Raw genomic sequence first — 14,191 nt, 5'->3', positions numbered from 1 at the left:
CAACACTTAGGAGTAACAAGCGAGCCCCTTTCATCATGCAATGTAATCCACACACACAGACCAAACATCCCTCCACATCAAAGACTGATGCACTTGTTTCATCCTGATTCTGACTGTGCAACCCAAGACTGTGGATAGGGAACTTCTTTACAGATGATTAATGGAAGGCTTTTCTTTCCCATACCTCAGGACTGGCAACATGGCATCCAATCTATGGTGTGCCAGGAAGCTACATGGTGTGGTTGCTGAAAGGTTGAGGAGTACAAAAAACATTCTGCCTCAGAGCAGCAATACTTTTGAGCACAATGGCAGCTCTCGCAGTACATGATTATTTTATGAACACTACCACTACTATTCAGAACATTGTTAAACATCTGTAGCTGATTTAGGCAATATAATTTGAGTAATATTTAGAATTTACCTTTTCTACCATTTCATCCAAAAATTAAAGGTAGGTGTTGCCTTTCAATCACCCTTTTCAGCAGTAGAATTCTCAATCGTACAGTCACTCAAATGATGACTCAGATGTGGACATAGCTCAGAAAAGTGTGTACAAGAACACTGCATTACCACACACCAAAATGAATAATGAACATTGTTCCTCTCCCTATTGTATGCTCTGTATCATTGAACACAACCTACCAACAAAGACTGTTCCAAACCACAGAAAATTGCCTGCAGTTCTGATACACAATTCTGCAGTGGTTCTTCTCTTACCTTGCCACTCACTCCTCTCCCCCATCATGGAAACACCAGCAACAAAACACCAAGATACATCACAATGCAGATAACAGACACACAATTCTGCCTTAACATCTCCAGAGTGACCCAAACTCTTCCTCAAGCTAATAAACAATTGAATATTCAGCATCTTCTTAAAGATCCAACACACAAAGATTCTAGTTTGACTATCCAACATGAACCTAGAAGGCTTCACTATGAACCTAGGTGGTATCATCCAACAAATGACAGCCAATGTGAAATCACTTTGATTCACCCTTAATAAAGCCCTTTTATTCGAAGAGTACTTCACCCAAAAAAATAAGACAGCTTAATACCAATTCACTCCTCAGACAAAATTGTAACCTTTCCCAGACAAAATTGTAACCTTTACGACCCAGCAGTAGGGCAATCATGGTCCTCTCCTGTCTAGATGTGGCAATGTCCCACACAGCTGTCTCCCTGACATCACGAAGGCATCCCCTGAAAAGCATCCTACATGCTGTAACATGTCACATCAACGGCTTAAAGAGTTTGGCTACATCACTCCAACACTGAAGAAACTACACTGATTATGTTTCCAAGTTGGATTTATCTTCAAAATTAGACGTATCACATACTAGACCATCAAAAACTACCACCCTGTTGCAACAACACAAGCAATGACATTGCCAGAATGAAGACGTCTAAGAAATAAATGGCCAGCAGCAAGCCTTCTCCTAGTTATCTGGCATGTGGAACACTATCAACTTTAGTACTGTTTAAACCCTCCACCAATTAACAAAAATATGAAAACATGTCTCTTTAATAAAGAGGAGGAGTAAGGAAGGGTGATGTATGTGTGTAGGTGATAATGCAGCTTCATGTGGTACTGTGGGGCCTAGCTAAAGGTTTCAAATCTAAATAATGGTGAACAATATGGTGGTGTAGTTATTGGTCTTGGTGTGGGTATCGGTGATGGCTGGTGTGAGGAAGCAACACCCACTAACTGTAGAAAAGAGCACAATACAGACATGATTCATCTCTGTTGTGGGTGTAGGTGGTTTAAATACATGTAACAGTTTACACGGTGGTTAGTGAGAAAACATACACATGTTACTTTAACACAAAGGCTTCCTTGCATATGTTACAATTTGCACTGGCATTTAATATAGTATAAATACAAGTGTTATGTAAATACAGTTTTTATTTCTGCTACCTGTAAAGTTTGGAATAAAATGCCTTTGCATCTCAAAACTCACTCCAGTTTCACCTGTTTTAGAACACAACTTAAAACCTGGCATTTTTCATCTATGCTGCCCAGCTAGTCTCATAATATGTTACTTCTAGCACACGCCAGCAAGAGTAGCCTCTGGACATTTGCACGCTCTATAAGCAATATCAATATCATTAAGTTCTTGTATTAATCTGAAGAAGATCCTGTATCCTTCTAACTAGCCATTGTCTTTGACGTTACATTTTCTATCATGTTCTTATGCTCCATTGGCTTGTATTGGGAAACAAATCTAAAAGAACCCTCAAAAATATAATGCATTTTAACATTACATGCTCCAACTCTTTTTTAAGTTGAGGCTCTGGCCAGCTGAAATAACAATTGTCGCCTGCTATTTTGCTAATCAATATTCTCTTCTTGCATGAAATGCATGTTAGACTTTTAGGCCTCCTACCGAGTTGTGTTTTATTTTGACATTATGTGGTGGATGAAGTAAGGTATTGTTGGTAGCGTGTTTAACAGTATAAGTGGTTGGGCTTTGTAGGTATACTGAACATGTCGCAAAGGGGTAATGTAGTGTACAGGCTTTGTGGGATGTAGATGATTGTGGTGAAACAGGGTGGTGGGCTAGCTGATGTGCAGTTTAGGTGGTACATGCGTTTGCGTGTATGTAAGGGGGACATGGGAGTTTAGCATATCGGAGGTAAAAGTACTGGTGATTGTGTAATCGAGTATACACTTTTGAAGGTTTGGGAAATTAACAGGTGTGCAGTTTGCCCTCTTCCTGAACACTGTGTACGTGGCAAGAATGCAAGGAGAAAGCACTTAGAATTTTTTGTAATCAGTATGATTTTGATCAGTATATACTCCGGTACGATACAGTGCTCCTCCTCCCATTTCAGGCTCCTGTCATAAAAACGCAACAGTTTTCTCAGAGTGGCGCCAGTTCACCACAACTCAAAGAAAAGAGGTGCTGTTGATCCGTTTCAGAAGTCAAAACATTCCCTGAAATTTCTTCTGAACAAAACTGTCCCTGGCAAAAAATCTTAATTTTCGTGTTGTCTGACAGCTTGAAACATGTTTCTGCAGGAAAGCCTCTGACCCGACCATGAATTGAAATCCAAGGGTACTTTGCCTACGTGAAACGCAGAGGCTCATTATTCACTTTACAGGAAGGTGGTCCTTTTCACCTCAGACTCAACAAGCACTGGTCGTGCCTTTAGGGCCGACTGGCTTTGCCAGTGATTTTTTGCGAGGCTGCCCAGCACTATGCAACATAGTTAAAGTTGATTTGAAAAAAGTCCATGTCATATTTGCAGGCATGTGCTTAAAAAATTACCCAGAACACTTTTTTTTTCTTTTTATTTCCTGATCTTAGTTGGACTGGTAAATAAAAAGAAAAGACAAATAAATGTGTTAAGCTAGTAGTAGGAAGCAACATAGAACGCTTACAGGGGAGCGGAAGCAATACGGAGGCTGCAGGTGCAGGAGTGGGGATGCAGCAACATGGAGAGCACCGGTGTGGGGGAGGGAGGGATGGACGGCGCGGAGAAAAGCAAATTGGTGCCACAGAGCAACAAGCAGTGTAGGGGGATAAAAGCAAATGGGTGAGGAAGAAACCTAGGGGGAGAAGCACACAAGAGTGAGTGCATAACGCAGTGGAGAAGCACACTGGTGAGTGAGAGCAACGTGGAGAGCAGAAGGGTCGAGAAGCACACTATGGAGGCAGCTGGAAAACACATGCTCTCTTGTAGAGTGCTTAAGACAAAAGAAAAAAGTTGTTTCCTAAAACTGCAAACTGGAAGGGCACAGGTAAATTGGAAATGCTCCAGGGAAGGGACAGACACAAGAAGGACAAGACAAACCACTGTATAAGAAGCAGGCAAATGAGAGTGACAGTAAAGCCAACCAATGGTAAGCACTGGGCAGGATTCATTCCCCTCTATACCCACAATATGTCTTTCACACCCATACAGCTCTGCTGTCTGGTTGGCTCGACCTAAAATCCTTTGGCCATCTCAGACAAGGATGGCACCAGAGTATCACTCTTTGGTTGTCTAAAAGTCCCTACATGGTCAAAAGCCAGGATACCTTGTGAAGCTTTAAAACGTGGACAATATTGCTAACCAAGAGCCTTGGGAAATATGAAGCCTGCAATCCTTGTGAAATTTAAAGCAAGCAAAAACACAGTCTGCATAACAACAGTAAACAGATGGCCAGTGTAATTCAGGTAATTCAGGCAAAGCACAATCCTAAAATACAGAAAATCCTACATACAGTTATTTACAAGTTTATTGTATTTGTGAAGCGTATTAAGTAGCTGGGAGCTTAGGTGTTCACATGGGAGAACATGGAAATTGCGGTCAATCTAGTAGCACTTAAAAATGAGACAGGCAGTAACCTTGCTTGTATACGAATGACATACTGCAACTCACTACTGTCATTTCTGTAAACCTGGTTACTACTCTTGGTGCCAGAAAACAGACTTTTAAGAGGGTAAAAGGGATGCTGGTAGATGGATGGTGGTTTACATAAAATGCTGCCCACTTAAACCTCCCACTACCCAGAACTCCTCTGTCTGTTTTTCATAATATATTCATCGCTCTAAGAACCTGAGCCATGTAACAACGCTATAATTGACTCCATTAGCCACGTTTGGGCCAAGCTATACTTCCCTAGCAAGCTCTAATGGGTAAATGCTCTTTTTCCAGGTAGGTTGGAATGGTGTTTCTATAATATAGAAATGCTTTCTTGTTTTGTGGCTTCGGATTTCACCAATTTTCTATTAAGTATCTGACAGTATAGAGCCATGTACAGCGTTGCTGTTCAGCAGCTTTAATTCACTCGCATGCAGTGCTTTAAATGGGCCGGTACTCTCCGGTACTGAGTACCGGCACTTTTTTATTTTGAGACGGAGAGTACCGGCTTATCTCAAGAAAAACGTAATACTTTTAATTGGAGAGTACCGGCACTTCTCAGAAACAAGCAGGTACTCTATTACAGAGTACCTGCAATTCTATTTTTCCATTTAAAGCACTGCTCGCATGCCATGCTCTCCGTCTGTAAATGAAAGCACCCAGGGTCATTTCTTCTTCCCCCACTCGCAGTGCCCCAATAAGACTCCTTGCCCCCTCACCTCCGGTGCCCCTTTCTCCTCACCGTGCCTCTGCTACGTTAGGATTATTGCATCCATCCTCCCTCACGGATCCTGTCTTTACGTACCAGGAAGGACATTTCCGCCAATCCTTTCTGGTAGCTCCACACAAGTAATAAAATAAAAATGCCTGTTTTACAACCAGCATGATGTGTTACACTGAATACACAACAAACGATCAGGCAAACTTGTGAATACAAAAAGCATTTTTGAGCTGAATATATTTACGTGTGGTTCGCATCTTTCTCAACGATAAACATCAGCCTGCCATGCCTACGATCCGTTTTTAAAAGTAGCCTGTGGACCCCAATTAAAGACACAACACATGTGATTGATAAGGTTCATTTGACGTTTAAACAAAAATACAGTCAAGAAATAAAAGCACTGGCGTGAAGAAACGGGGGCAAGAATCGGTCGGACCCTTTAAAAGCGCCCCGTGGTGCATGGAGCACCGCTCTGAGCACTGAAGCGCACACATTATTTGAGAGCCGTGACAAAGGCTGTGCTAACTACATACCACACCCGTGTCCTTCAACATGGCACAAATCAGAGCAGAAGGAAAATAAATTCATAAATAAAATTGACACCCCCCCCCCCCTCAAACACTTTATGTTATTTCATGTTTTTTTCCCAACATTTCATTCCAGACATTGCAACACGTTTTTTCCTTCACTATGACAACAGGACCCCTTCCTGTGTCTATCAACACTTGTTTCACATTCGGTGTAACACAACCCTGGCACTGCTGTAACAATCGAGGTGCAGAGTCGCTGCTGGCGTCTGAAGTGGGCTTTCCTGTCAGAGACCTGGGAAGGAGTCCAGGTACTCTGCGGAGAACTGAAGGGGGCCTTGCATCGTGGAATGTCCCCCCACCACCTTCATGACCCGATCCACAAACCTACTTGTTTACCCTGACATTTAAGTCCGCCTAAGAAACTGTAGGAATCCGCGTGTTTAGCATCAAGGCAATTACAGTATAATTAATGGCAGTGCGATATCTTCAAGTTAGAATGTAATCCAACAAATCCACGTGCAACAGGCAACATATACAGAGAGGAAATTACATGAATCTTGTGCGCAGCTAAATTTACATGAAGCAGATATATAATTGAGCCAAAGACCACTGAGGCGTGAGAAAAGGCACCTTAACTCGTCGAGAAAAAAAGCACTCCAATTTTGAAAAAAACAAATATGCTTCCAGACTCATCTGGAGGTGATAACAACACAGCAGTATGAATTTCTACTCCTACTTACATCTCGCAGGAATAATTTAACCGAAGTTGAAAGGATTCGGATCCCATGGAGCACACCAGTGACCAGATACTCCTTCCGCAAAACGAACAGCACAGTCCTCCAGACCTAATGTAATCTGCTCCCACTGCCTTCTCCTCCAGGCGCCACCAACCCAGTCTTCGCGAAGAACCTTGATGACAGTCGTGCAAGATCCTCACCCCCATACTTCCACATGTTTGCGTCAGCCAGAGGGATTGTTAGCAAAGCGCGTACATCCAGAGATTGTGTGCAGGAATGGGCAGGCAACTGTAGGATTGACGGCAACAGCGCATCGCCCAAGGTTGCTCACAATAGATTAGATAATGCTCACATCACGAAGCAAATTAACCATGAGCTATTTACTCATCCCCATTCCCGCTTTCTTACTTCTAAAGGATGCAAAAGCAGTGACCCGTTATTTGTTTCCCCATGCAGCCACTGAATGGCACCGATACCCTCAGCGAAAGCGCAAACTTTTCCTTATTATTCGCAGTCTCCAAGCATACACATTCTTAACAAACGTAACATTGAAAAAAACACGCTCCCACCATGCAGGGAGATAGTGACAAGGTCTATCAGGAGCGCCAGCACTAATAGGCACTCTCGCACAGAAAGAAGGCATCCAATTATAAACCGTTTACAGAAATTGTAGGGCTGTCAAAGGCTTAGTTACAGCTGCTGTTCCATCAAGCCAGCCTGTGCTTGATTTCTATGCAATCTGCTTTCAGTCTGCTCCCTCCACACTAAAAAAGGCAGACCCCTGCCCGGTAGCAGTACTTTAGAATAGCATTGGGTTAATCCTGTACGCGACCAAGAACACAATGGCCATGCAGACAGTGGAAAAAAAAAGAACTGTGCACAAAACAACTTACAATACAGATAACAAGCTCTTGTCTTCAACTGCAGGTTCCAGTCCAAGTCTCATTGAGGTGAGTGTCTGCATGAGTACATAGAGCAATGGCTGCAGTAGTCTTAGCGTAGAGTTCGGTGTGAACAGCTACATGAAGGAGGTGGTCGTCCACTTGTAGTGGGCGGCATACCGGTGAGGAAGGTTTACAGACAAAAATTTGGTTCTTGCTGTTGGGAGCTAATGTCAATACAGAATGAATCATGGCAAGAAGAAGTGATTCTTTGCCACTTAGATGGAAAATGGTATCTAGTCTCTTATTAGTCAATTAATGTATTATTTTGAAAAATAACCAACAAATGAACAGCTATTGCCTCCTACGGTCGCCCACTCAGGCACTGCTCATGAGCTTCTCTTCTTTAGCAATCAGAACTGCTACAACTGTGTAGTAGGATTTTAGGGGGATTTTAATGTCACTAGGTAAAGTGAACTTACAATCAGAGGTGTGCAAGGTGATTGGCCAGGATGTACAATATTAATCTGGACTAGTTAATACTACATATCATAAGCTGTCAAAATGAATGAAAGCAAACAGAGGACATACAGGTCATGAAGTCACAGCTGTGGATGAGAGTCTTTTTATCTCACAGTGCTAGAAAGGCCATAAGATATGAATGAATTATTATTGAGCAAAATAAACAATTTTGAGACTCAACTAAAAAACGAACTGGGAACATATCACTTGATTTATCCACTATTTTTGCTGTTTCTGCAAGAAAAGAGGGAGCAGACTCATTTTGCCTCAGACTCTAACCAGACTTCACACTTGAAAAGTACATAAATTGGCCTGATTGAGCTACTGCTGAAAAAAGTTAATGTCCCTCCAGCCCACTTCATTGAGGGTGATGTGTGGAACCATTGTTTACAATCTGCTGCTAGAAATCCTACTTTTGCCTATGGTAAGTTCCGCAAAAATTAAAGTACAGCATAAAACAAAATTAATGTACTACAAAGATAATTGAAACACTAGAATAATTGATAGTTCATAGTATGCATGCTTTTTAGAGCTTACGGTCCTATATACTGTGGTCTGGATTTATAAACCTCTAGCGCCACATTAATTGTCATTTTTTTAATGCTAATGTTGCTTTAGGCTTGATGCGCCTTAGTTACCCTTTTTAATCCTTTGCACCACATTGTGCATGCGCCATGCATAACGTATTCAAAGGGGGCGTTTCCCCTTTGGGGGGGCCACTGAAATAGTGCAGAGGAATCCAAGAGATTCCACTGTGTCATTTTTTGCGGCTACTTTTAACACCTGCTGAGAGCAGGCGTTAAAAGGGGATACACCATTCGTTACAATGGGCCCCTATGTACTGTTCAGGGTTAGCACGACCACAGTCATCACAGCCATCAAGTTATGCTCCAAAATATATTTATTAGAATTTGTGATTTTATGAGATGTGGAAATGAATGGAGTATATCAGTCCACTAATCATTCATTTCCCTTTTATGCCAAATTTTCCAGATGGCGGATTGCACCAAGAACCATAAACCCAAGAGGAATAGACAAAGGAAACTTTAAAATGGAATCAAATGAATGGCTAACCCGTGTCTCAGCTGTTCATCTGATCTCAGGTTTAGAAAAGAACTCTCCTAGCTTTTATCAGTGGCTGCCACAGAAAAATGTTTGGTGTGGAAAGATGATGTCATCCTACAAAAAATGGCGAAGGTATCTGATGTGAAACTGAAATTAGTGTATCAAAAACCATGCATTTTTATTAAAACCATTCTGCATTTCCATTTACCTGGACAAAAACATTGTATTACCTTTCTGCCTTTCTGCACAGCTTGTAGCGAACTACCCCATGTCATACTACTGTTTGATTTTCCCACTATCTATGATCTCCAGTTCTATAACACACAGCATCTTTTAAAGGTCAACACATTCATTTCCCTACATAAGAACACATTTTTGTAGGAATATCCTATGCAGTCAGCTTGGCCACACAGGCCCAAATCTTCCTTATATTCATTGATTTAAAGGCTTCAGCTATATAGGAGATACAATTAAGATTAAAAAATACCACTAAAGCAACTGAGGGCCTGATTTAGAGTTTGGCGGATTGGGTTTCTTCGTCACCAATGTGACAGATATCCCAACCGCCATATTGGAATCCCATTATATCCTATGGGAATCATAACACAGAGGCTAGGATACACGTCACGTTTGGCAGAGCAGCCCATCCGCCAAGCTCTAAATCAGGCCCTTAAGTTGATGCATGGTACCAAAATATTGTTGTCTAAATATCATCAGGCAACATTATCACGTTGTACAAATTGTTTACACAAATATCACTCCATTGCAGGTCATAATACAGTCAGACAATATTCTTGTAAATGTTATTTAAAGTCAAGTAATACAATATTTTTGTCAGCTATATCTCGACACACAACTAAATTAGATGACTGGCTTGCAAATTAAACACAAGTTGACATTTATCGATTTAAAACTCCTGGTGATTTGACATTTGAGAGGTACAACAGCATACTCCCAATATCAAAAAACACTGTGATAAGTATAGTAATGGAAGCTTTCACATTTCGAGGGTTCAAACAGTCGAAGAAACAAAAGTTCATATGTAGAGCACAGCATCAGAATGAATGGAGTCAGACTAAAGAAAGAAAAGCCAAAATGCCACCATTAAGGGTATGAACAATGCATGCACTGAACTGCCTTCCTTTTAGAGTTCATACTAAACAATCACAGGCATACAGAAAGCATTGTGCAACCAGGAGGAACAGCAGTGGCAAGAACAAGTAGAAGATTGCAGGCTTGACATGGCCTTCAAACTATAGTGGACTAGGAAACAGGTAACGAGATGCACTTTCGGTCCTATAAACTATGTTATTCTGTGTTGCAAAAAATTGCACACAACAAAAAAGGTTGCTTTGGTCAGGCAACAAGAAATGCAAGGAACACGTGCGATGACTGGATGGGAGCAATTGGCAACCAAAATAATTTGCCTCTATTGAGGACAGACGTCAATTGGAAGAAAGATTAATTAGTGCTGTTCTTTTTGAAACATCGAGTAGAGCGTTTAAAGATAAGCAAGAACTGGAAATAAGTATTTATGAAATGTCATGCACTGTTGTTTCAATATATAATACATGTTGCTTCTTTCTAGCAGTGCCTTAAACCATTTATGATTCTCCTATTGGTATTTACTGAGGAGTAGCAAAACATGCTGCGCGAGGAACATCATTCTAAGTATATGGTGTTTTTAGCTGACTGCAACTGACAGACACAACCTGAAAGCGTCTGTAAAGACTATATGCCAATATTTATATGGAGACAAATGGTGGTTAACACAACCAAAAAAACAAAATCCTTGGTTTTATAGGAATGTTCAGAAGCTGACAACACCATGAACGTAGCGTAACACTCAGATATGACATTTAATAATGTTCAATATTCGAATCATTACGCCCACTCGAGCCTCTCTTGGCGTGGGTCCAACTAGACTGCTTGCTTGAAGAAACAAAGAGATGAGTAGGAGGGGTGGTGCACCGATGTATGCACCCAAGAAGTAGCCTATGGGCCCGTAATCGATGCAGAAAATGGACTATTGCATTAACACAATCGCATCTAAAACACTCCATCATGTGTTTATACAGGACCACGGGGCACCCACTTTTAATTACTTTTGGAGGTAAACTGCTTTCTGGCTAAGAGTTTGCTGACAGAGCTACCAGCAGATAACTAAACTACCTACAAGACATTTTTAGTAACATGGATCAGTGCAGCTGAATTACTCATGACAAGGATATTCAGGTGCAGTCCTACCTGGAAAGTAGACTCCATCCGCCTCTCCCGATGCTGGCCCTGGTACAGAAGGTCATCTGTGCTACTCCTTCTCATACTGGCAATGGTAACATCTGGCACATCACTGAAATCTGCATTTACAATGAAGAAGAAGAAAGAACATTTATAGACAATTTCTAATTTGCACAACCATAGTTTTGTTAAATTAAGCAAAAACACTTTCTAATTAGTTGGAGTTGATTGGTTTTTAGGAGTAATTAATCCTCACAATCTAGCTCATGATCTCATACCCTGTAGTTTTCTACAACTAAAGACAGACTGCCGGTAGAATTCCGAAAACATCATACAGGGGGTTTAACCATAAACTATGTAACCACCAGATAGGCAGATGTGAACAAAACAGAGGCCCAGATTTATGGTGGCGTAGCGCGATTCCAATGCCACATTAGCGTTATTTTTTTATTCTAATATGGCATTGGAAGGGCAAAAACACCGCACCATATTTACTAAGTGTTGCAATGCTTGCATTGTACAACTTTGTAACCCCATGCGCCACATTATGTCTGCACCTGGTATAATGTATGCAAGGGGGCATTCTGGCGCTAAGGGGGCCAGAAAAATGGCGCAAAGGAATCTGTGGGATTCCTTTGCACCATTTTTATTGGCATTTTTTATGTCTGCTAAATGCAAGTGTTAAAAAGAGGCTCCAATTGTGTTCAATGGGCCTCTGGATGCTTTGCAGGACAAGCATAAAATATTATAATGCTAGCCCCCCTCACTACCGCCATAGTGCGCCGTATTTCAAATGTGGCGCACGCATGGTGGCACTAAAGGGCGCAAGAAAAGTGCTGCTGCACCAAATCTGGGCCACAGTTCCCTCAATGTTTCACCATGTAAAATTCAGGGGCATATTTATAAGCCCCTAGAAACACCTTGCACCACATAAGCGTCATTTCTTTTAATGCTAATGTGGCCCGGGGCCAAAATCCTAGTGCCATATTTACAAAGTGGCCTGCGCCAGACATAATGTATGCAAAGGGGGTGTTACCCCTTTAGGGGAGGCCGAAAAAAATTTGCAAGGAAATCTAAGAGATTTACTTGCCTCATCTTGTATAGCTTGTTTAACGCCTGCTCAGAGCAGGCATTAAAAGGGGTCTTCTATTATTTATAATGGGCCCCATTGTACTCTGCAGGAGTGGTGCCAATATTTTGGCGCTACTCCTGCAGAGTACATCAATAGTGTCATGAAAAAAGACACTGTTGTCCCCTACCCTGCACCATGAAGCGCTATATTTTGAATATGGCGCACACATCTTGGTGGTAGGGGGTGCTAAGGGGCGCAGGGAAAGTGGCGTTGCACTCAGTGCAACGCCACTTTCCATAAATCTTCCCGTAGTGTTTTCTAGATTCAAAATACATAATCCAGAGTCCTTCAGCCTTTCCTATAAGAAGGGTTACTTCTGATCAATTTGCAATCCTTAGCTACTAACACATACTGTCGTTGTTCCAATAATTACCACATCAGTTTAGATTAAGTTACTGACCATGCCATGCAGGGTTACCTGCAGTGATCAATCTTGTGCATCAGGAAGATTACCAAAAGCTTTATTCACCTAAAATGTTTGCAGCTGAGGCGGGGCCAACCAACATGGCCGATCGGATGTGAGCTCCGTCGGCTCCGTCCAAATCCCCCAAGGCCAGATGAAATGAGGCGGTAAGGAGGCGCTAACGGACTTCCCCCGACTTGGGGACTGGCCTCGGGACCTCAGGAGGGCCAAAACCCGGCGGGATTACTGGCTGCGAGGGGCGCGCCGCCAGGGCGGAACTCTTCGATCGAGCATGTGGCCCGCGGTGCGGCACAGCTTTGCGGCCCTGCGCTGGCCGAGCGGGTGCCGGCTGGGGCCGGTGAGAGGCCGACATCCCGCTATGGAGAAGTAAGGTGCAGGACCTGAGGACAAGGGGAGTGTGACACCCCCAACGCCGGAGCTGCGTGTGAGCCGAGAAGGGCCACACCGAGAGGACCGCCTACGGGCACGGCAATGGCGAGCTGAGATCTGGGAAGGGCCTTCCTTCTTCTTTTTGAGTGGGGCTGTCGGTGGAGGTCCAGGTTAAAGTGCGCAGCTGGCACCCACAAATTAGCCCCGTTGCCTCCAGAAACAACAGAGCAGCAACAGGATGATTTTCCCCCGGAGGGAGAAAGCAACCACTTTAGGGAATTTACCCCAAGCTCCGATGGCGTGGCTATGCATATGGGGGTGTGAGGAGGAACGAGGGAGGCCATTTTGAGAGACATAGAGCTGGAGAGACCCATCCGAAGGGGGCCCGGAGAAAATAGAGATTAAAGATGCGAGTACAGGTGCCAGCCGGTAGGTCACTACCACGGGGGGCTTACCCACAAGGGGGGCGAGAGTCAACTGAGGGGAGAGGATACAACAGCGAGGCAGAGGAGGAGTAGAAACCCACTACCCCCCCTTGAGAAGTGCGTGGCAGAAGAAGAGCGAGGACCCAGAGGTAGCCCCTGATGTGAAGAAGCGCAACTCTGAGAAGAGTGTGAGCCCCCAAATAAGCACTGGGGCTTGGTCCCTGACAGTTTCATATGCCACGACGCAAAATCCAGGCCAACACGGTCTCCAGCTATTTCTCACCGGCCAGAGTGGAGAGTGCTGACCAGATACAGGGAGAAGAGATGGCGCTTACAAAGGAGGACCTCCTGTCCTCTCTTTGCGCCTTTAAAACCGAACTGCGTGAAGAGCTCACAACAGATATCAGAGCGACACTGGAGGCCTTCCAAGCAGACGTCAATGGGAAGTTATCCGCACTCCAAACAGATGTAGACTCCGTAGGGGCCCGTACTTTAGACATGGAAACGCAAATACAGAACTTACAACAGAAAGTAGCCCCGGTGGAGACTGAGATTAGAAATATTAAAGCGCAATTACATATCGCCACACTGATATGTGAAGATTTGGAAAATCGAGCACGCCGAGACAACATACGGGTGAGAGGTCTGGAGGAGGGAGCAGAGGGGCCTGACTTGGAGACCTTTGTGGTAGGGTTGTTTTCCACCATTCTGGGAGAGGATCAAATGGAGGTACAACTGGAACGAGTGCATCGTGTGGGCAATAGAGTCGCGGGCGAAGGGAGAAGGCCGAGAGACGG

General features: G+C 43.3%; 1 protein-coding gene across 5 annotated transcripts in view; it reads right to left on the bottom strand.

Moving 5' to 3' along the window:
• The window catches only part of TIAM2 (TIAM Rac1 associated GEF 2), a 315,407-nt gene that overhangs the window by 81,129 nt on the left and 220,087 nt on the right, over positions 1-14,191 (bottom strand). For 4 of the 5 annotated variants that reach the window (XM_069234637.1, XM_069234638.1, XM_069234639.1 and 1 more), the window contains one exon: positions 11,054-11,163. In XM_069234637.1, coding sequence (XP_069090738.1) covers positions 11,054-11,163 — 110 coding nt within the window. Of the gene's footprint in view, positions 1-6,341; positions 7,261-11,053; positions 11,164-14,191 lie in introns of those variants that run through there. The other variant, XM_069234642.1, reaches the window with a different exon arrangement.

The sequence above is a fragment of the Pleurodeles waltl genome, chromosome 5 (assembly GCF_031143425.1).
Source record: "Pleurodeles waltl isolate 20211129_DDA chromosome 5, aPleWal1.hap1.20221129, whole genome shotgun sequence".
NCBI classification, from domain to species: Eukaryota; Metazoa; Chordata; class Amphibia; order Caudata; family Salamandridae; genus Pleurodeles; species Pleurodeles waltl.
This window is presented reverse-complemented; position numbering and strand designations above follow the sequence as displayed.